Genomic DNA, 23,207 nt, shown 5'->3' on the forward strand with positions numbered 1-23,207 from the left:
AAGAATTCTTTAGTGGCCTGACTATCTCTTTTCAGTTGGTGTATGCATGCAAACCCTGTGTCCAAGCCACTGGAAGGAAGCCATCCTCGAACCCACTCAAAGCTCAGAGATCAACCAAGAAAATAGAAGAACCTTGCAAAATGGGTTTCAGTTATGACTGCTTCCAGAGAAGCGGGCCACATGATGTAAAGGTATTAGATTTGGCCCTTGTCAGCAGGGAAACTATGGCACCCCGCCATCACATGTTCCCATCACATGTTCTGTACTGCGTCCCAATCTCGGCAGGTGTAGAGGCACACGTGTGTGGTTAGATGTTCTACTCCTCTACCTAGCTGCAGCCATGCTTACCTGTAGATCCTCTGTCTCTCCAGCAGTTCTTTCTCACGGTAATAGTCAAACACTGGGCTCCCATCGCCAACTTTCTTCACTGAATAGAAACATACAGATCGCAATGTAAGGAAATGCCATGGCTAGAATGGCTGCACCAAAATGGCATTTTAGCTATGTTGAAACACTTATCCAGCTTAATTTATCAAAAATGCACATATATGGGTGAATATATTTATAAAACAACATTTAATTTTATATAGTGGCATATTTCGAGATACAGTTAAAACTGTCAAACACAATCTGATGTTGTTTTATTATCAACTGGTTTTCTAGAACAATTGCAGAAGCATAGACATATGTGTACTATGTCTGGACTTGCAAGGCCCAATCACAACAGATGGGGGTCCTGCCCAGGACGGTCTTTGTCCTCTGTTAGGAAGGCTTGATACATTCATGGGAGATCAGGAGATACCTCCTCCAGGGGTGGGGTGATGGCTGGGAGCTTCAAATGGGCCGCTGCAACACAATGGAGAGGTCCCTGCAGGGTAATAATGACCACAGTCCTTTTGCTTTCAGGCCGAGTGGAGAGGTAGAAGAACATTCCAGCTAGGGAGGGGACCTGTCCAGGATCCAGGAAAAGTGTGTAGCCTTCTTCCCATCACATAATGGAACAGATGTGGGACGCCAAGCCACCTACAAGATTTGCACTTGGGACCTTTTCAACATTATCAAGTCACTCTCCAAACCACACCCCCAAGTCCCTCACCCTCATCCACTTCACTATGCAACTCACTCATGGATTATTTCAACTTTAAAATCCAAAGAATCAGACACATCCTTCCCTCGGCAGTCCCACTCCTGCCTCCTGCTTCCAAACCTGCCAACACACTGGACACATTCCACCCCATCGATCATGACACCCTCATCACCCTCACAGCAAAGACAAAAACTGCACACTTGCTGGAGGATGTCTGCCAACTACAAGCCGCATCCAGCTGTATCAGGAACATGGCTCCACATTGGCTCAATGGCCCTCATCAGGAGGTTGGAGGTAACCATGTCGCTTTTAGCGGCATGGTTGCCTCCTTACCGCAATACGGGCCCGGGTTCTTCGAATGAGGAATTACTGGGCCCTCGCCACCTTGGCGGACCCGGTAATTCCCCGTCCGAGGAACCCGGACCCGGTCCATCCCCATTCCCATTCGAGCCCCCATAGGGCTCAATGGGAATGGGGATGGAGCTAACAATGGCCCAGTTAATGACGGGCCCGTTGTTGGCTCCCTGGTGTCCTCGCGGGACCCGGTATGGACGCCTGTTTTTTTCAGGTGCCCATTGTTGATCCCGCGAGGAGACCTCGTGGTAGGGCGGAATGGGTTTACTGGCACCGGCACCTTTACCGGTGCCGGTAAACCCATTCCGCCAACCTTCTGATGAGGGCCAATATCATTAACTCCCATCTCACACATGGTACAATCCCCTCCACACTCAAAAGAGGACAAATCTCCCCCCTCCTCAACAAATCATTCCTCAACCCCACACTCCCTGAAAACTAACATCCAATGACTATTCTGCCATACCTCGCTAGAATCATGGACCACTGCGTAATGAGTCAAGCCCAACAAGACATCACCACAAATGACCTCCTCGACCCATTCCAATCTTGTTTCCGACACCACTACGGCATCAAGACCAATAAACATCCCATCCTCAATGACCTCCTCAACATCATAGACAAAGGGCAAACGGACATTCTCATACTCCTCAGACTCTCTGCAGCCTTTGACTCCATTGTCTTCATTGTTCTCCTAAACTTCCTATTCCACAGCTTGAAACGCTCAGGTACTCTTCTCGAATGGCTCACCTCCTTTTGCTCTGACATCACACACTTTGTCTCCATGCACCCCTATCAATCCTGTCCCACCACAGTTAAGTATTGGGTTCTCTGTGTCTCCCCTCATATTCAGCCTATATTTATAATGCTTTGGACAGATACTTAGCAAATACAACATCCATTTCCACCAATATGCAGACGACACACAATTGTACTTCCAAATCTCATTCCCCTGAACTCAACACCATCACTAACTGGGTGGCTACCCACCTCCTCAAACCCAATCCCTCAAAAACAGAGTATCTCTTCTTCATCAACCACCCCCCAAAACCTAGGCGCAAAACAGACCGGATCAAAGAACTTGCCACCAACAAACCCACACATCTCCATCTTCACACCTGCCAAACCCCTAGGCTTTACCATCAACACCCACCTTGCCTTCACACACCACGTAGGTGTCGTCATCAAAGCTTGCAACCTACAACTACATAACAACCTACACATGATAATACACATCCTTCCCTCTGCTTCCCTCTGTACCTCAGTCCAAGCACTATTTATGTCCAACTAGACTATGGGATCGCTCTCCTCATCAGACTTGCCAATAGCACCCTCGCACCCTGCAGGTCACACAGAATGCAGCGGCAAGACTCATCCTGCACCTACCCAAACACTCATACATCACCCCAGCTCTTGCCCAACTCTAGTGGCTCCCCATACCTGAGAGAATTGCGTTGAAAGGACTCTGTGTTGTATACAAAGCCACCAACCTCAAACTCCAATCCTACCTCCACAACACACTGAAACACATTCACCCACACAAGCACCAGAAAAGGTAGCCAAGATCTATGAATTCCACTCTGCAAACTAACATGCACACAAAAGCAAGAATCCGCCCAGTGGGCACAGAGAGCATGAAACACCCTACCACATCACATCCACACTGCACTCTCCATCACCACTTTCCAAAAAAGCCTCAAAATATACCTCTTTCCCCACACCTTATCCAGCGACACCACCTCGCCTGCCATAACCTGTCTATACTTTCTTCCTGTCCTGTGCTACAAAATATTGTAATTTCTGTTTCAACTCCCACTTTCTGAACGTTTGAACCTTGCAAGGCGCTCTGAGACCCCCTGGGTAGGGCCAGTGCTAGACAAAATTCAAATAATATATAATAAAATAAATAATCTGAGACTATTTGAAACCAACTCATCTATGACTGGAACTAATAAGAAGGAATTGTTAATCTGCCGCTGTCTATAATGGCCTTTGCATCGAAGTTCCTAAAGGAAGTAGAAAGGAGTCAGTGGTCAGAAGAAAGACATGGGGTCTATGTCAGCAGCTGTGACTGCCTCCCTCCAGTTTGGGGCAGCAAAAAGTAATCAATACAAGAACAGCTTTACTGCACAGGGGAGAAGTATGCATATTCTCTCTCTCCACTAAGGAAGTCCCCCCACTGATCTGTTTCATTTCACTCTTTAGAGCATGCTTAATATGTCAGAGGATTTCAAAAGTGCAGTGGTTGTCGACTGGGTTGATCTGTTCATTTTTTCATTCAAGAATATATGAAAATCGACTCCCGTTATCAGTTCACCAACCTGGAGCTAAGCCATCCTTTGAAGAGATTCAATTAAAAAATGTTTTGTCAGCTATTGACACCATAAAAAGAAAACCATTTTAAAAATGTTTTCACCAATTGGGAGTCGTAACCACAAAAGCTGGCCCTCAGGGTCTCTTGGGAGGTCCATAGCCTGTGCTTGTACATTTCGGTAAAGCAAAATAGCTTCATCACTTTGGGATGCTAAGGAAAGCCAATGTTGTAAAAAGAATCTATAGTGTAGTCTACGTTGGTCACTTCACAAGTAATGCACTTAATGGATGAGAGCTATATCGCCTTGGAAATTACTTAAGTAGCAAAATATCACTCTTCTCTTGTATGGGGAGTTTAAGTCCTGAGGAATCAGAGAACTAACTTAAGAGCTGGCATCATCTGAAAACACCTAGGGGAGTTATTTCACCATTAATGTGTAGTGAACCAGTGTCCTCTATTCCGTAGAAATAGATTCTGATATGGTATTGTTGAACACTCCAACAAAGGTACTCAAATAAATGAACTGAGCTAAAAAAGGGAAAACAACACCCAAAATGCTGACATTCACAAAAGGCTCTCCTAATAAACTGTCATGCCACCGCGCCACTGGCACACGCATTGGCAATCATCATGGACTACTTGGTACTCATTTATCCTCCTAATACTCGTTGAACAACACCTTTTCACGCCTTGGTCTTTTATTTCCATTTGCTCAACTTTGGTTCTTTCTTATTTTATTCAATTAACTACATTTACCATAATGCACCTGGCTACAGTCCTCAATTCCTGGCTATTCTCATTCATCGTTATTGGGACCACAATCCACAGAAGCCCTAGTGGCCAGTGCTGCTTCCACCTGCTCAGGACCAGAGAGAGAGGAGGCAGATTGTCATCGGGTGTGCTGCCCCAGGTGCTGTCAATTAGCCTGCTTCAGAACAGGGCAGGGCTGTATATAAGCAGCTGCGTGCAGGAGCACAGTGTCTTGCATCTTGAGTTCTCCCCGCTCCTGTTTGCCTTGACCCTTTACTTTGTATGCTGTTCCTGTTGCTGCATTATCCTGTTTTGTTCCAGTGCCCTTCCGGGCTCCCTCCCTTGCAGCCGATCACGCTCCGCTGCCTTCTACCTACAGCCCTTGTCCTCTGGGCTTCCTGCCTTGCAGCCTATTACAGTCCTCTGCAGCCCTCTACAGTCAGCAGCCCTTCTCCTCTGGGCTCACTCCTTGCTGCCCTGCTCCTCTGGGCTCCTTGCTCTGCAGCCTACCTCACTCCGGCTGCCTACAGTCCTAGTCCTCTACAGCCCGCCTTGCAGCCTGCCTCACTCCGGCTGCCTACAATCCTTGTCCTCTGGGCTCCCTGCCCTGCAGCCTGCCTCACTCCGGCTGCCTACCGTCCTTGTCCTCTGGGCTCCCTGCTCTGCAGCCTGCTTCACTCCGGCTGTCTACAGTCCTTGTCCTCTGCTGCCCGCCTTGCAGCCTGCCTCACTCCGGCTGCCTACAATCCTTGTCCTCTGGGCTCCCTGCCTGCCTCACTCCGGCTGCCAACCGTCTTTGTCCTCTGGGCTCCCTGCCCTGCAGCCTGCCTCACTCCGGCTGCCTACAGCCCTTGTCCTCTGGGCTCCCTACTGTGCAGCTTGCAACCTTCTGCTGTCTCCAAGCCCTTGTTCCCTGGGCTCTCTACCTTGCAGCCTGCACCTCTTCGCTGCCTACAGCCCTGCTCCTCTGGGCTCCCTACCTAGTGGCCCTATTCTTTTGGGCTCTCTGTCTGTCGCCTACTACTAATCTCTCTCTGTCCTGTTCTTCTGGACTCCCTGCCTTTCAGCCTACTACAGTCCTCCGCAGTCCAATACAGTTTGCCTGCACCTAGTGCCACTCTTGACTGCATACCTGCTTCCTACTTTGCAGCCTTCTGTTTTCCTGACTGCTGCTCCTTGTTCTCTTCCTTGAGTCCGCTGTACTCCACCTTAGGTTATCTATTTCAGTCTAACTGCCTTTCCTTCATTTCCTTCTGCTAGATTGCTCATTGACTTCCTTTTCGCTGGATATTTCTGTTCTTGTCTTCTCATGTGTCTTATGTAATCCCTTTGTACAGAGCTTGCCTGTTGGTTTCCGGCAAGCAACCTCTGCCCCTTCCTTTGTCGCGTTTTCAGTGTTACAGACACCCACTGCTGTTGTTCCCAGCCATGAGCATAAAGCGTGGGCCTCTGTTATAGCAATCTATGCAGAAGGCTGGAGTTTCCTAAGGTTCGTGGAACACTCTTTCCCATTTCAGCATACACCCCAAGATGGAATCCAGTTTGTTTGTACCTTTGTATCTTTTGCCCCTTTTGGCTCACCGCTACTGTTTCCTACTCTTCTTTCTTGTTCAACTTCCTGCTGTGTGTGCTTATCTGCTACCTTACCTCAGCACAGCCTCCCAAACCCTACTTGGGTACCCTGTGCCACTCTTGACAGAGTGCCATTCCTGACATAAACTCCTTATGGGGGAACTTCATATGAACAAATGTTTCCCTCATGAGTTTGATGAAAAGAACAACCCTCCTTTGGGCCAACCTTCGCCCAACATTCCGTGGCATGGAGCTCCCACGTCACTGTGAAGGTTGAGGTGAGTAAACTGTTTCATTTTAAGAAGGAATCAGCAATCTGGGGTGGATCCACCTTTATTGATCTGCTCCTCATCTACTGCTAATACAGAAAAGGGAATCTCACAATAGGTTGCCAGCTTACTTCCCCTCCTCGAAAACGTTGATTACTCTATAGAAATAAACATTGTCTGCTGAAGATCAAGCCAAATCAGTCTGGAAACAATCTTATAAAGACAAGCATGTTCCCAGCTCTGTCAGGGCAGTAACAAGCTCTAGGAAAGCCAAAGATATTCTAGCCTTAATCAGCCACAGACACTGGAGATGTTTCTCTGCATGCTGCCGATTCCCCTGCTGGGGCATGTATGATGGCATCTTGATCTGGGGAGATCTCATGAACAATTCTCTTTATGAGGTGGATCTTTAGGTTTTTCCAATCTTCGTTCATGATTAATTTAAGCTTCAAAACTGAATGATGGTTGGTGCTGTGAACCTTTGCATGTACAAATCAATAGTCCATTTGATAAGTGATGTTTTTGTCTCTCAAACAGGTTGTCAAGCGCCTCAGATGTCTCTGTTTCTTCATTATTGCGGAAGCTACGTTTTGTAAAAGCTATAGCTCTGCAGAACAAAACTGGATAAACCTAGCACTGTGTACATAAGCCATTTTGTTTTCTTGGTCTGGAAAGAATGCACTGTGGTGAGAATATCTGGTGTAAACAACCTGTTGGTATTTAAAGAAAACCCTGTAAATGTGATGGGTTAGATAAAGTCAGTACTTTTGCCCAAGAGTTCTGAGAAGAGATTGGCACGTAGCGGTGAACATCCTCCTTGGCCACATCTGAAGGAACACTCTGTATCCTTATATTGTTGCAATGTGCCCAATGTCCTGCATCCTCTTGCCAGTCTTCCACTGGCTGCATCTGATTTTTCAGCTTTTGCACCACCGGAAGCAAATCCTGAGTACATAGTGTTCTACACTTCGGCAGGCTTGTGTAGAGTGCTCGGTTCTGCCCAGATCTGTGATAGCCTTTGTAAGAGCATTTAAACTAGCCTCAATGTCTTGCTTGCTTTTCTGTAGTAATGGGGCTATGTATTGCTTAGTTGCCATGGCTGATTCAACTCTAGTGTGTGAAATTGTATGAATGTCAAACTATAACCAAAAAAGTGATGGCTGGGAGATTTTGAATTAATCCGAACCACTGGCACTGCTCTGGGCAACCCTCCACACAAACATTCTTCTTTTTTAACACCTTATGTATAGGCTTCGCATCACTGCCGTCACAATTATCACGGTGATGTATTATCTGATTATATACAACAACCACATTACTAATGTTACATACAGGCTTTTAGATTCTCCCCCATCACAGCATACATCAAATGACAATTCATCCAGCATATACTACCAGCCGCTCCCACCTGAAGTTCATGCACCTCCTCTTTGCCTGTTAGGAAGAGCTTGAAGACTTGCCTCTTCAAGTAAACTTTAATGCTTAGCAAAATAAGAACCCGGTGAGACAGACGTTAGTTCGAAATGTGACCATTACATGTTGTTTGTTATCAGCACCCTGATGCCAGCGGGCTGCCGGCGCTTTATAAGCACCCATAACATAACATAACATAACATAGCATAACATTCCGGAAGCCTGCCCAGATATCCCTTGGCCTAGACATTTCTGGCTGCACTGAGATGAACATTTTTTCAAAGTCATTAGCCCACGTTCCCTCCCTTAGCCACTCCTCTCCTGGCGGTGCTGTTCGACCCCTCCATGTCTTCAGTATACAACTCTTTGCCAACAAACGCCCTACATTTAAAAATGTCCTTCGCCGTTCTAGCATCCCACCCCACAATCCTAATAGACAGCTCTTATGTGTCACTGGCATTGGTGCCACCACTGTGTCCATCAACTTGTCATAAACTTGTGTCCAGTACCCAGTGAGTCCAGGGGAGTCCCAAAGAATATGCACATACCCTGCTTCTGCAATCCCACATCGTGGACAAAGTCCATCGTATTCAAGGTAAATCTTCCTCAGCTTCACTGGTGTGCAACTTGTGTGATTCTTCATCATCAGTCTCTACTCCCATATCTTTGGCCCACTGCTCTCTAATTGTGACTGTGCTATTTTGCATTTGATTATAGTGCGCCACTGTGTGCGGGCATCCATGTGAGTTTGAAATGTATGCTACACATACATTCTCCGCTGGTTCTAAGGGGTAGGATTACCATGTTTTTGAAAACACTGCCCATAGTCTATAATATTGCAGTATTTCCATGTTCCCAATCTTGTGACATGCAAGTCCACCCCAATGTGCCCTATTTGTTTCATTCCAAGTAGGGAATATTCCCGGGTATCTCCAGAGTGGCAGCCATTTGTAATAGGGGTTGGGTCTATTCGTCTTCTGGAATATCTTCCGCCGTACCAGTACCAGGTCAAATCGGCACTCATCTCTATAATCCCAGCTCACTAGCAGTGTTTCCATTTCATTCAGAGAGCATTGGGTCCAAAGAGTGGAATTCAGGGAGAGGGGAGTGATTTGTTGTAGGGCTGTGACAGAAGAAGGGGAAGAAAGCATTAAGACCCGGGGTGTGGAGAGAGAGGGAAAAACAGACTAACAGAGAGGAGGCTGGAAAATTATGGACAGGCGAGTGAAGAAAAGATTAAGAGACGACCATTGAGAGGAGGAGGGTGCAGGACAAACAGAATACCCCTATGTCCCTTATCCAGCCCTATGGAAGTTAGGCAGAAAGGCCACTGCGATGCTGCAAAGGCCTTATGGAGGGAAAGGACCTCCAGTCCTTGTCCTACCACTTCTCTCTGTGTGTTTCCTCTATGTCTTCTGCCACTGAGGTCCCGCCTGGACCACTGGCAGTGCAGCTCTCCATGTTTATCTTTTGGTGAACATCACCCCTGGGATAACCTCATGGCACCCATGGGTGGGGGTATACCATTGTACCTCATTTGTGTGTTTTTGGGCACCTGTGTGCTGCCCACAGAGCAGGGTACCAATGACTGATCCAGAGAGGACCTGCAAAGGAGACCTCTCCCCAAGCTACGAGGGGCCATCATGCAAAACTGCTGCTCTTCATCTAAGTATCCTGGGAGCCAGTTCTGTGTGCCTGCCGTCCGGAGAAGGGGTCTTCGAAGTCCAGAAGAGGAGTGCCGGACACCTCAAGTCAGAGAAGTCTGTTGGTGCCGCTGAAGGTCCAGAGGTGTGTTTTGTGACCGCTGGAAGCCGCTGCTGTCTACCACCCATAAGAGGGGGTACCCTGGCATACTGCTCCTGGACAACGGAGCTCTGAAAGTTCCAAACTGCCTAAGAACATTTGAAAGGGCATCCTTGCAGTCTCCACTGACAACGTTATCCCACTGGAGAGAATCCAGAGTCGTTGGGTGCAGTGGAAGTCTGCTCGTGGGTTTCCCGCCACAAGAAGTTATCCAAGTCGTCCCAAGGGTCCAGACTTGGTGAGGGTCCGAGGTCTACTCCAGCAGTGGTTCAGTCCAAGTTGCCAGTGTCCACGACCTCATTGTAGAAAGGGACCTCGACATCATGTGCATCATGGAAACGTGGTTTAAAGACCCTATTGGTCCAGCTGGTATCAATGCTACGCCAGAAGGATATATTCTATATAACAAAAATAGAGAGCTAGGACAAGGTGGAGGTGTAGCAGTTATAGCAAAAGCAACGTTGCACTTCTTTAAAGCAGACTTTGACTGCATTGGGTGCAATACCATGCAATTAAAGCTGACCCATACACCCAACGATTGCCTGAATTTTATTGTGATTTACAGACCCCCTTCCCTGATCTCCGATTTTGAGAGTGCACTAGGCCTGCAGTTAAGTAAACTGGTCTCAGACAATTCATCCTCCCTGTTAGTAGGGGACATGAATAGATGGAGAGGGAACCCTGATGATAAAGAGGCCATTGCCTTGGAAAATGCCTTGCACAATCTGGCTTTTCAAATAGTAAATAAGGAACCTACCACACCACAGGGTAACCAGTTAGACTGGGTCTGCACCAACAACTTACACTCCTCTCAGATAAAGACAGAGTCATGCATCTGGTCGGACCACAGTTTGGTGACCTTGGAAATAACATTAGCCTCCCCAATCAAGCTTTTAGAGAACCCACATGTGAAAGTTGCAAACAGAAACTTTAAAAAAATCAGACCTGAACAGTTAAAACCGTGCCTTCACCAGATTCTGGAGTCTTTTTCAGAAGATGATGAATGTGAACACATGCTAGCAAAATATACCAAATCTATGCAAGAGATGATCGACAAATATGCACCTCTTAAAAACAAGCTGATAAGGGAAAACAGCATCAAAGCGAAATGGTATAATGAACACACCAATACCCTCAAACAGATTAAACACGCTAAAGAACGTATATGGCATAAGAGCCACACTCAGGCGGACAGAGAGAATTGGAAATGCGCCGATCAAGCATATCGGAAGGCAATTAGAGAGGCAAAGTCCAATTACTACAATAAGGAAATCGAGGCAGCCCCAAATTCGACTAGAAAACTTTTCGATATACTTAAGGACATGGAAAAGCCCAAAATCCTCTCCCCTCCACATATCCCCACGAAAGAGGATTGTGAAAGGGTCCAAGAGGGTTTTGCTGCTAAAATAACTAAAGACAGGAACAACATAATCCTAGCTAGAGATGCCACCAGCATAGAGCTCCCCGTGGGGGAAAAACCTCTATCCTTAGAAAGGGAAAGTTTTAGTTTTGCAGAGGTCTCAGAGGAAGAATTATGTAGGGTAATGTCAGGCATGAAACCGACCTCCTGCGCTCAAAACATCCTCCCCACTAAGATTATCCTGGACAACAAAGAACTCTTCGCCCCGGTACTGACTAGGCTAGTTAATGCCTCCTTTTCAGAGGGTGTGGTCCCCAAGGACTTAAAAAAAGTTACCATCACACCGCTCGTTAAAAAGGCAGGCTTGGATCCCAAGGACCCCAACAATCTCCGTCCAATCACTAACTCCAATTTTATCCTAAAAATTCTTGACAAAATAGCCACTAATCAGCTGCAGAAACATGTGGAAATTGGAGACGTGCTACATGACCAACAATCTGGCTTTAGAGCGGCTCACAGCACAGAGTCTGCCATGCTAGACCTACTGACATACATGTTAGAATTGACAGAGAAAGCCAAGACTGGGTTACTCATGCTGCTGGACCTCAGCGCTGCATTCGATTTAGTAGACCACCAACTACTACAATCAGCCCTGGACAAACTTGTAGGGTGCTCAGCAAAAGCACAAGCCTGGTTGGCCTCCTTCTTGAAGGACAGGAAGGCAAGAATACATTGGGGCGAATATTTTTCCGAAGCAACCCCTATATTGTTTGGAGTTCCCTAATGCGCTAGTCTGTCCCCTCTCCTTTTCAACCTCTATATAAGAAGTCTCTGTTCGCTGTTAGAAAACATTGGCGTAATTTTCACCAATTACGCTGATGATACGCAGCTAATTTTTGAATTAACAGTAGACCATGCAGCGGACAGCGCCAAAATCGAGGAAGTATATAATATCATTGATAACTGGATGCAGAGGCACTGGATGTGCTTAAACAACACGAAGACTGAATTAATGATTTTCGGATCAAACCAAGCCAGGTCTAAGTTAGACTCCCAATATAAAACATTTCTTATCAAAGATGCTGTCATACCAGTAGTACCCAAGGTAAAAACCCTGGGTATGATGGTTGAAGCCTCACTGGGCTCAGGTGCACAGGTCAGTTACCTATATAAAAACAATGTGTACTACCTGCGCTTCCTAAGAGCAATTATACCGCATATCAATGAGACCAACGCAGCTTCTGTAGCTTGAGCAATCCTGATATCACGCCTGGACTACGGCAATGCCTTGTTACTAGGTGCTTCAAAAAAAGAGGTAGCTAAATGCCAAGTCATGCAAAATGATGCAGTTCGCACCATTAAAAAGAAGAAACAAAGGGACCATATATCAGATGGTAGGAAGGAACTGCACTGGCTTAGAATAGAGGACAGAGTCAGGTTCAAAGCACTGAGGATTGTCCATAGATGCCTCTTTGGAAAGGCGCCAGCCTACTTCAAAAAGCATTTCTCCTGGTATGCCCCCCGAAGATGCCTAAGATCAGCAGATACGGGCCTTCTAAACATTCCAGAAGCCAAACGGGCAACTGAAAAGGGCAAATCATTCCCAGTCAAGGCAGCTAAATATTGGAACGAGCTCCCAGTAAACTTGAGACAACAAGAAAACTATTCCATTTTCAGAAAAGCCTTGAAAACCCGACTATTCCAATAATTGTGTCATCATCGGTTTCTTTTCCTCTAACGCAGTCCCACTCCCAGTAAACTACTGAGAGCTATAAACTGTAAGTGGTTCTCTTTGCGCTCTGCCGCGCCCTGATGCCTGCGGGCTTTCGGCGCATAACAAGCATAAAGTAAAGTAAAGTAAAGTAAAGAAGTCATTCAGTCGTCAGTGCTGTGGCTGCAGCACCAAAGAACCGAAAGTTGGAAAACCGCGATATTCAGAAACCTGACACCAAAAGGGATCTATGCACACGTCGCCACCAGTAGTCATCGAAGGGTCCCAGAGGTCTTACTTCCATCTGCCAAGCCTTTAAGGAGCCCACAGCAAGTATCACCTCCACAGGACATCTACAGACTTTGGTTCCTTTTTATTCTTTGACTTAGCATCCCAGTGGCTCCTTCTTCCAAAAGGTGTCCATCCTTGGAAGGAATCATCGAGTAAAGACAAGAACCTCTGCCACTTCGCCTTCCAAGGCAACAAAGGTACGGTGACAAGGATGAGCATCTTCTAGGCTCGGGAGTCATCCAGGGGTACCAGATTCGTCTTGGACCCTGTTCTCTTGTGGTCTCTCAGGTACTTTGGGGGTGGTAGAACATTTTGAAAAAAAGAACAAAGTTATTGAACGATATTCGATTGGGCTGTAAAAGACAACATAAAGTTACTCCCTAACTCTTCTGTTACAAGTTTCCCAAGTGAGGGGATCCTAGCTCAGATTTACTAAAGAAAGCATTCTGCCACTGTTCATAACTAACCTGCTTTCTTTCCTAAGCTATGCTGGTTACACCTTAAGAATTCACCTGCCATTTAAAAATGTCTGCAGTTAGTGTAGTTCTTACTGAATGAATGTAAGTTTAGTTTCTTTATTTAACACTGTGCGCCGAACCCTGGGGTAACCGGGCGCCGGAGACTTAGAGGAGGGTACAGCATAGTATATACATACAATACAGACTACAAACTACAACAGTAAGTGCAGTAGACCGGGTTACATGATGGTCGACAAAGGAGATGAGTACAGTAGGCAGAATTTTTGTTGGAGAGCCATGATTTTGTTTTGGCTCTAAAAGTCCAAAAAGAAGGTTCTGCTCTAAGGTTCAGCGGCATAGCGTTCCATAGTTTGGCAGCTAGGACCGGGAAGCTGGAGCCACCTGCTTTTTTTAGGGAGAATTTGGGGACGGATAGGCAGTGTGAATATGGCGTTCTAGTTGGTCTGGTTGATGTGTGATTGAGGAACTTGTCTGCCAAGTATTTGGGCGCATAATTGGAGCGGCATTTATGGACGATGACGAGGGATCTGAGAGTGATTCTGTCTCGTACAGGGAGCCAGTGTGCATCTTGTCTGATGCTGGAGATGTGTGCGTGTCGTAGGATACTCAGGGCGGCTCTGAGGGCATTGTTTTGAAGTACCTGTCGTTTGTTCAGATTGCGTTCTGACGTGCCGAGAAAGAGAGTATTACAGTAGTCTATTTTTGAGAGCACTAGCGCTCCGGCCTGGGGAGTTGCTAGGTCTGGAAAAGACCCGGGGCTACGCTGATGTCAGAACTGTTGGGACTGGGGGCTAGCTAGTCTTTTGGCTGTAGCTCCTGAGATTCTATCCGGGGCTACAACCAAAAGATCAGGGGCTATAGCCTCCTTAGCCCCCCCTAGCAACGCCCCTGGCTCTGGCTAGTGTAATGCAACTGGATGGTGAGAGGAAGGGTTTGCAGGCGTTGATAAGCTTATTTGTATAAGCTGTGGATGAGGCTGTGGCGTTCACCTGTCTTTTGAGCGAGAGAGTGGGGTTTAGGTAGACCCCGAGGGTTTTAATTTCTTTAGCCACTGTGCTCAGGTTACCGTCTATGTTTATAGAAGCGTAACGGGGGTCTAGTTTGTTTAGCCGTGGTTGTGAGCCGACAAGGAGGATCTCCGTTTTTCGTCATTGAGGCATAAATCATGTTCTGCCATCCAGGCTTGGATCTCCAAGTAGAGGTTGTTGATCCTAGTGGAGTCCTCTTCATAGCACCCTGATAGGATGATGAGAACCTGGGTATCGTCAGCATAATTTGTATATGTGACGCCCAGGTTATCAAGGTGGTCGAACAATAGCTTGGTCAAGATATTGTATAGGGTCGGCGAGATGCACAAGCCTTGAGGGACGCCACAGATGATGGGGATGGGGTGGGCTGAAGCCCCGGGGAGAAGTCCCGGGTGGTTCGGTTGGCTAGGAAGAAGAAGGTTAGAGAAGGCTGCTGAGGTCATCAGATGTTCCGTGAGGATCTGATGGTCGACGAGGTCAAAGGCTGCTGATAGATCTAGCAGTAAGAGAATGGCTAAATTGCCCTTGTCCTTTGCCTCGTCCATCTGGATTTTTAGGTCCAATAGGGCTGACTCGGTTCCGTGCCTTGGCCTGAAGCCGGACTGTCTGAGACCCAGGAGGTTGTTGTCTTCCATGTGCTTCTGAATTTGCAGGTAGGCCACTCTGTCAAAGATCTTTAGGATGTAGGGAACCGTGGTGATTGGCCTGTAGTTGGTTGGGTTATTGGGGTCTAGGTTAGGTTTTTTTAGTAGGGGCATGACCCAAGCATCCTTGAGGCTGCAAGGGACTGAGCTTGATTTGAAGGATGCGTTGATAAGGGCTGTTATGAAAGGGGCCAGATTGTTGGCTGGGCATGAGTCCCCTTGGCATCTGGAGGGTTTGAGGCCCTTGATGATGCTTTCTACTTCTTTAGTGGATACCGGGAAGAAGAAGAAAGGGGGGCATGTTGAAGCTTTGGGGTGAGAGGTGGTGGATGGTTTGTTTTTTTGGATAGGCTAAGCTTTTTCTGTTTAATTTTGGATTTTAACATGGCAATTTTGTCTGCCAAGGCTTTTTGGATCCTCTCGCACCAGTCTGCATCTTTCATGCAGGTTTCTGCAGGTGTGGGAGGGGATTCGAGTTCCCTGAGGAGTAGTAAGTAGTAAGTAATGCGTGGTACCACATAGAGTGTATATATTTACCATTCTCTGAATAAGTATTCCATGTACAAAGTGTTATTATTTATGGGTATATTTGTTAGCAGAAGTTGCAAGCCTATTTTATATAAAGAAGCTGTGTTATCACCGAACATAGTGTGTGGACATTCCTTTGTGGGGGCTTTGGGGAAAACTGTACTTAAGAACCTTCCTGCATCACCTCCTGAAAGCTTAAGCCTGGCTGCTCGCCATGTTTTACCGAATTGAGAGCCTTGCTGGGGTGTTCAGTGCCTTTACCCTACCATATAAAGGGCAGAAGTACAGATACCCTCTCCAGTCTTTACAGCCATGGTCTTAAGGTACTCTCTTGGTATAGGGCTAGACCAGCTAGTAAAGGTAACCTGGCCCTAGTAAAATTAACACAGAGGTACGATAAGTAGGAGTAGCAAGACTTGGTTAGGGAGATGGGAGCACATTTAAAGGTTGCGGAAAGGTATATAGGGATCCCACCCAGAACCATGTATTGTATGCATTTGGGAATAATAAAAACTGGAAAATGTATTACTTTTGGTTTTTTTGTGACACCTTGTCACAATGGCCACCAGAAAAGGAGAACAATGTGAAGGAAGGAGGCAGATCACTTGACCACCAAATGAAGCTGAGTGTTATTTCTCAACCTAAAAGTACCACAACAAACTAAAAGGAGGGCTGTAGGCATGGAAAAAACAGGATAGATGGAGTATTACTGAGCCTGTACAGCGCGCAACACACATTCAGTGTTCCAAGTCAGAAACGCAACTCTCTTTTGTGGCAAGGGCAGCCCCAAGACCCTGTCAATAAAGGATGAGGGCCCCTTCAGTCTGGTGTTGGAAGGGCCCAAGTACCTGTCCCATCCCCATGTGTGCGTGTAGTTGACTATGGCACCCCTCTTGATTGCCCCATACCTCTGTTTCCAAATGCTGCCCAGTTTTTCTCTGATTGCTCTAGAGAACTACAAGAACCAGACGCCACTGCGGTGGAGCGGAGAGAGAAAGAGAAGCTCACCAGAACATCTCAAGGAACACCAGTGGCATAACTCAAAATGTGTGGGCCCCTTGCAAGCCCTAATGAGGGGGCTCCCCCAACGAACACTGCCCCCCCACTAGGCATGGACAGCATGGGGCTACCCGCACTACAGGGGTTGCGGGGGCCCAGTTACACCAGTCAGGGACACGTAGTATCAGCACACCCCAACTAGCAGCGTAACAACGGAAGAAAAAAAACAAAGAGCGACATGAAACAAGGGAGCAACTCATGTGTGAAAGACGTCTCACCTGCAGCAGAGCTGCGGAAAAGCATTGTGAAGTGGACTAACAAACACATAAATCAAACTCACAGCTCACTGGTAAAACAGCTGCAGAAACTGTCACACTGTCACACTGAGGATTGAGACTCTCACACAAACTGGAACTCTGATTGTAGCGTTCCGCCATTCACTATATCGCCGCAGCCCTGCACAGGAGAAAGGGGCGGGGCTTTGGCACCTTATGTACCCTTTGATGTTTAATACATCTCTTGGACAGGAAAGGCAAGGAGAGATTGTCCTGGAGAACCAGAATGGGAAATCCAATGGAGAGAGGAGGACGATATAAGATACAACAGGAAACAGGAAGGTGTGGGTTGTTTGGGTGAGGCTAGAGGAGGACAAGGTGGCAGACTAAGAAACCAGAAGTAGCAAGGACAGTGCAAAGGAGCATGGAGGCAGTTTATAGCAAAGATGAGATATTGGCTGGTGACAGAAAGTGGTACTCTGTTGATAATGTGCATGTAAGGTGTGTGAGTGAGAGTGGTAATAAGGAGAGTAATGAGTGAGAGAAGAGTGACAGAGAGTGAAAGGAAAGTGCTTTATAAGAAGGTGGGGTGGAAAAGTAGTCTTGTGGATGTGGGAGTAGTAGGAGGCAGAGTATTAGTGTTGCGAAATTGTGGAAGGTCAAGCGAATGACCAGAGTGAATGGAAGGCACCATCCAATTGGGGTCCTGGATAGGTGTCACTTAGATTTTTACCAGAGGATGGCTGGATAGATAAGGCGTTTGCCTTTAGGCCATCTCCAATAGACAGCTTTTAGATAGATGGAGTTTTCCATCACTAGAACCAGTCTGGTGTTGAGGGCGGTCTTGGTTAGGGTGGGAATTGTCCATCCTTAAGTTAGAGAGAAAGAGCTATGTCCAATAAGCCCATTGGAAATCAAAATAAAATTACTTGAACCTCATTTGGGAGTTGCTGTGTTCTTGAAGCCATCTGTGACACTGAGCATAAAGAAATATCACATGTCACCAATGACACCCTAGAGGCACAGTTGAGCGTAGACAATTCTAAACCTAACAATTGAACTGGGTTTACACATCTTTTTTGCACCCTTTGCATAGATCCCACCAGTTCAATAGGTTTAGCCGGTCATATGTCAAGTGCAACCTCAATACACTAATAAACGTCATGCCATGACCAAAGGAGTAACGCAATAAGATGCGCACCATTGCAACTGGCATCAATTCTTAAAGTACTGCACACAAAACAAGCACACATGTTGAACAAAAAAGTAATCGCAAAACCAATAAAGTTCTGTCAACCCTGGACATGTGGGGCTTTCCCATTACATTTTCCTGAGTGTCAACCAATTGCAACTAAGGCACACAGAATGTTCACCTATCAGCAAAATGCAATGCAAGCAACATGCAAAAGAAGGACATAATGGTGCCTCGCTGAGGTGGTTGGTATGTGTGTACATTTTCCATCTACTACTACACATAATAGTATGTTATGGTACCCTTGCTGTTGCTGAGGCAACCATTATGAGCCAAAATCTAACAAGGGAGAATACCAGAAAACTGAGAGATCATTTTTTGTTACCAGGATCTCTAAGGGGTGTCCGTGTCACACACACATTTTGGTTATTTGCACTATTTACAGGTGAGGGATGCCTACCAGAGCCTTCAGGGATGGATATGATGACTTCTCCGATGAACCAGCGGTGGCATGGAAAGTGGAAGGTCTGCCCGTTGGGACACTCCACGCTTACATGTCGACAGAACCAGTTATCCTCCACCCAGAACCGCTGCTTCTCCAGCTGCACGAAGTGAAGCTGCCCAAGGTCCTCTTTGCACATCACCTCATAAACATCCACCTGAGGAGACAAGAATGTGGTGAAGATCTGCACCTTCATGGACCCTCCTGGATTAAGAACCAAAGTGAGGCCCTGAAACACTACAACAAACCCCTTGCTTAGCTATCGGGTGCTAATAATAATTATTGTTATATTCACAGTAATCATAATAATAATAATTATTTTGGTATGTTAAGATTCATGCCTGGTCTCCTGACACTTCTAAGCACTGTAATAGCAGCTGTTATTAGGACCCAATATCATGGAATTGAATGTATCGACCTCTCAGAAGGAACAAGGGCCCCGCTGGGGCCTCAGCTGTGGTCTCTGAATCCTGAAGTTCTTCCTATGGGATTTCAGCCAAATCACTTTATCTGTATGTTCCTCAAATTAAAATATACATGACATGTCTTGTCAATAATGCCCCGGAGCTCATGTCCCAGGTCCCAGGAAGGTAAAGCTGGCCTAAAAGCAAGGGTTAAGCAATTTACACCTTGCTTTTACGCAACTCTGCATATTCGTTTTGTACGCCACACCCCTTTTACTTCGCGGCGTAAATGTCGCCCACAAATGCTGGTAAATACGGCGCACAATTTGCATGAGTTTACACATCGATTTTCAGACACAAAATTACACTTTAAATGTACACCTATTGAGAATTGCTACGCCTTTTTGCAACTACTTTTACTATAAAAATTAGCATCTGCTCAGAGTAGGTGCAGCTTGAATGGGTTGACGTGGTGTACCAACACAGGAGGTCCTCATCAGCAAAACAATAGGATTTCCTTCATATGTGATTAAGCATTTCACGCAGTCTATATCTGAAGTATAGCATTGATGTTGGAGCGCAAGTCTAGGACAAATCATTTCTTACCACATACAATATGAGTAGCATTTGGTTGTGCGTTACGCGCCACATAGTTCCTGCTCCATCACAAACTTAATATACCTTAACTGGCACAGCGTCGCTGTCTGACAACCACTTTTCATAAAACACTTTTAATAGTTAGCCCACCCTTCCCTCCCACCATGATGTATACTCTTACTAATAGCCATTTTCAGTGCCACCCCGTATGTCCGCTTGCTGGCCTTCTTCTGATTTCTTTCACCTCTAATGGTTTAGTTCTGAGTTGCTGCACCGTTTCACACATGCATCCTTGTTGACCAGATTCAAAACTCATCACTTCCTTCTCTATTGGTCTGATTCTGATCACTTCCCCTTGAATTGGCCTGAATCGGCACTCTTCCACTACCATTGGCATTGCTGTGATCTATTACCCCTCTACTGGACTGGCACTAATTCCCTCCTCTGGTATGATTACCCTGATCTCATCCCTCTCCTCATTGGCCGGGTAAGAATTACATCATTTGGTCCTAACCTCCGATCCCCTTGCTGGGCAGGTTCTGTCTGCTTTCACCTCTATTGTCTTGTTTCTGATCTCCTCTTCCCCTATTGGCACAGTTATATCTTTTGCCTGTATTCATCTCACCTTAACCTCATACTACAGCTCTTCCCAGCTAACGTTCTCCTTGGTCATGATGGGTGCCTTCTCCATCACCATCATATTGAAGGCTTGTCAGTTCAAATTTGACTTCTCCCTATCCATTCCCTTGTGAGCCCCCATAACCTCTTGACTCACACTGTATTATCCTACACCCTTCACTGTTCGGTCCACCCTATTGACCTGCCTCCCTCTGATCAATTATTCACTTCACCCTCTTGTTACTGCACTCTCAAACACCACCCCGTGATTATCATTAAGAGAAACTTGACTTCTTGGCTACTTACATGGATCAAGTTAAAGCTCTCTCCTGCACTTCAGAGTTCAATACCTCCTTTGACGATCACTATCATAATCGCTCCTTAATTAATCCCTCTATGCCTCTCCCTCAACCATGGGCAACACAAGCCATCCAACAACTAAGCACATCCGTGCATTTCCACCCATGCTTTTTGAGCAAAGATCAATGTCCCACTCTTCTTGTTGCTTACTCACTCCTTACCCTTTCTACTGCACTTCACTATGCCAAATAATTCTACTACACCAACCTGAATTCTTCTCTCCAATCCCATCCTCACATGCTCCAGGAACCTTTAGGCTACGCTCCCTGCTCCTAACACCCCCTCATCCTCCTCTCTCACAACTAATGACTTTGCCTCCAACTTCTCACCCAAAATCACAAAAAATGTAATGGTCTATTTCTTTATTTTATTTATGTTTTTATTGTTTTTATAAAGCGCCTATACACAATGTGTTTCAAGGCGCAACAAGACAAGGGGAGGGGGGACAAGAATAACAAAACAGAAACGGCCCTACTACGCCGTATGACATTCGATTCGTACAAGTGCAGTAATAGAAATGCAGGGGAGAGGTGGAGGGGGAGTGCCGGAGGGTTAAGTGAGTGCTCGTGGAGGCCAGGTGGGCAGAGCCCAGGGAGAAGAGAGTGCAGGGGCAGAATGGTCCATGTGCTAAGTGTGAGGAATGGGCTGGAAGGGCTAAGGCAGTGCAGACCCAGCCAGGCAATTGCATGGGGAGGGAGCGCAGAGGGGCAAGTGCAAGTTGGGGGGTAAGGGGGAGGGGGGTCAGAGGAGACCAAGTGCAGGGGTCGCCTGGTAGGGAGGGCCTGGTGCCCTGTAAGAATCTGAATGAGCCAGTCTAGAGGCAGAGGGGGGGAATTAGCAGGGGAGGGGGAGAGGGAAGGAGTAAGAGAAAATGAGGGTCTTCAGAAGCTTCTGGAACTTAAGGAGTTCCGACTCAAGTCTGAGAGCGGGAAGGAGGCCATTACAGAGGGAGGCACCTGCTAGGTGAGAGATCAACCCCCCACTCTCTTCTTGGAGAAGCGTCTGATCTACAGAGAGTTGGAGCTAGACAGAAGGGCTCTTGGAGGGCTTTAGGAGGGGGGTATTTAGGGAGAGTTGGATGTAGCGGGCCCCAGGCCAAAGAGAGCCTTACGGATGATGCAGCAACCGGGACCCAGTGGAGAGGTTTTACGGCTGGGGAGATGCAGTCCCTCGGCTTAAGGCCAATGATAAGTCTTACAGTCCTATTCTGGATCAGTTGAAGGGGGTGAAGGGAGGAGTTAGGTAGGTTGAGGAAGAAGCTGTTACAGTAGTCCAGCCTGGAGAGGACCAGAGCTCTGTAGATATTGATTTTCTGGAGGAAGGTGAGGAAAGGAAGAATGCCTGAGGAGGTGAAGCTGAAAGTTAGCCTTCTTGGCAAGTTCTGTGAAGTGAGGAGAGAAGGAGAGAGAGGAGTAAAAGATGACATCAAGGTTTTTAGCCACACACAAGGGTGAAGGGAGAGGGCCCATGGAGGGTGGCCAGAGTGTAGGGGGAAAAGAGCTGGAGTCCCAAGGAGAAGGATCTCAGTCTTACTGACATTAAGGCAGAGATCACTAGCAGTGCACCATGCCTGAATAGCAGACAGACAGTCAGGTATGAGAGAGGAAGAGGTGGAGGCAGAGGAGGGAAGCTTGAAGGAGAGGTGCATGTCTTCCGCATAACACTGAAAGTTAGAAGAGAAGGCAGAGATGGAATGGGCTAGACGGGCAAGGTAGATGTTGAAAGTCCAAGGAGCGAGAAATTGAGCCCTGAGGGACACCACAGGTGGAGATGGAGGAGAGAAAAGGGCCCAGTAGAATCTGGGAAGGTCATTCAGAGAGAAAGGAGGTCAGCCAGTCCAGAGCCAGGTCTGTGATGCCAAGGGAATCATGGAGCCGATTTATAAGGGTGGCATGACTGACCGTATCAAAGGCAGAGGAGAGGTCAAGAAGGATGAGAACGGAAGGAGAGTTGGAATCAAAATTAGAAAGAAAGTCTTCATGGGTGTTCATGAGTGCAGTTTATGTGCCTCTGGCAGCTATGAAGTCAGACTGGTGGTTGTGGAGACAACCAACAGATTCTGTGTGGTGGATCATCGGGGAGATGGCCAGCTTCTCCCCATCAGCCCTTCTCCCTCTCCCACATCCTCTTTTCTTTCCAGCCCCTATCAGCCACTCCTTCTGTCCTCTATCTTACTTCCTCCAATCAACTCCTACCAATCTTCTTCTCAGTCAACCCTCCTTGTGCATGTATTGACCCCTTTACAAACAATTAAGAGCAACCCTTGCCCTGCCTAACTGATAAAGGACGCAGCCAGGGATGTCTCCCCATTTATCTCAAAGCTTGTCTACGCCTCATTCACGTCCGGCATTGTGCCGACCAACCTAAAACCATCTTGGGTACCCCTGCTCACAAAGCAAACCCTAGACCCACTTATACCCACAAACTACCGTCCCATCACGACCATAACTTTTCTGCTTAAAATCTTGGACAAGATTGCTTATAACCAAATCCAAATTTTTTTGGAACAACATAAACTCTTAGGAAAACGCCAATCAGGTTTCCGTCCCCAACACGGTACAGAGACCGCCCTCTTTGACCTGAAAGCCCAAATAGATGAATTACGAGATAAAGGAAAAATGGCTCTGCTTTTGCTGCTGGATCTTTCGGCTGCTTTC

The 23,207-nt window shown here is 46.8% G+C and overlaps 1 protein-coding gene across 2 annotated transcripts in view; it reads right to left on the reverse strand.

Annotated features, from left to right (window-relative positions):
• The window catches only part of LOC138568809 (polyunsaturated fatty acid lipoxygenase ALOX12-like), a 384,658-nt gene that overhangs the window by 357,709 nt on the left and 3,742 nt on the right, over window positions 1-23,207 (reverse strand). For both annotated transcript variants that reach the window (XM_069646583.1, XM_069646581.1), the window contains exons 2-3: window positions 18,530-18,728; window positions 349-427 (exon numbers count right to left, since the gene is read on the reverse strand). In XM_069646583.1, coding sequence (XP_069502684.1) covers window positions 349-427; window positions 18,530-18,710 — 260 coding nt within the window. In that variant the 5' untranslated portion in view covers window positions 18,711-18,728. The remainder of the gene's footprint in view (window positions 1-348; window positions 428-18,529; window positions 18,729-23,207) is intronic.

The sequence above is a fragment of the Ambystoma mexicanum genome, chromosome 1p (genome assembly GCF_040938575.1).
Source record: "Ambystoma mexicanum isolate Mex_15411 chromosome 1p, UKY_AmexF1_1, whole genome shotgun sequence".
In the NCBI taxonomy this organism is placed as follows: domain Eukaryota; kingdom Metazoa; phylum Chordata; class Amphibia; order Caudata; family Ambystomatidae; genus Ambystoma; species Ambystoma mexicanum.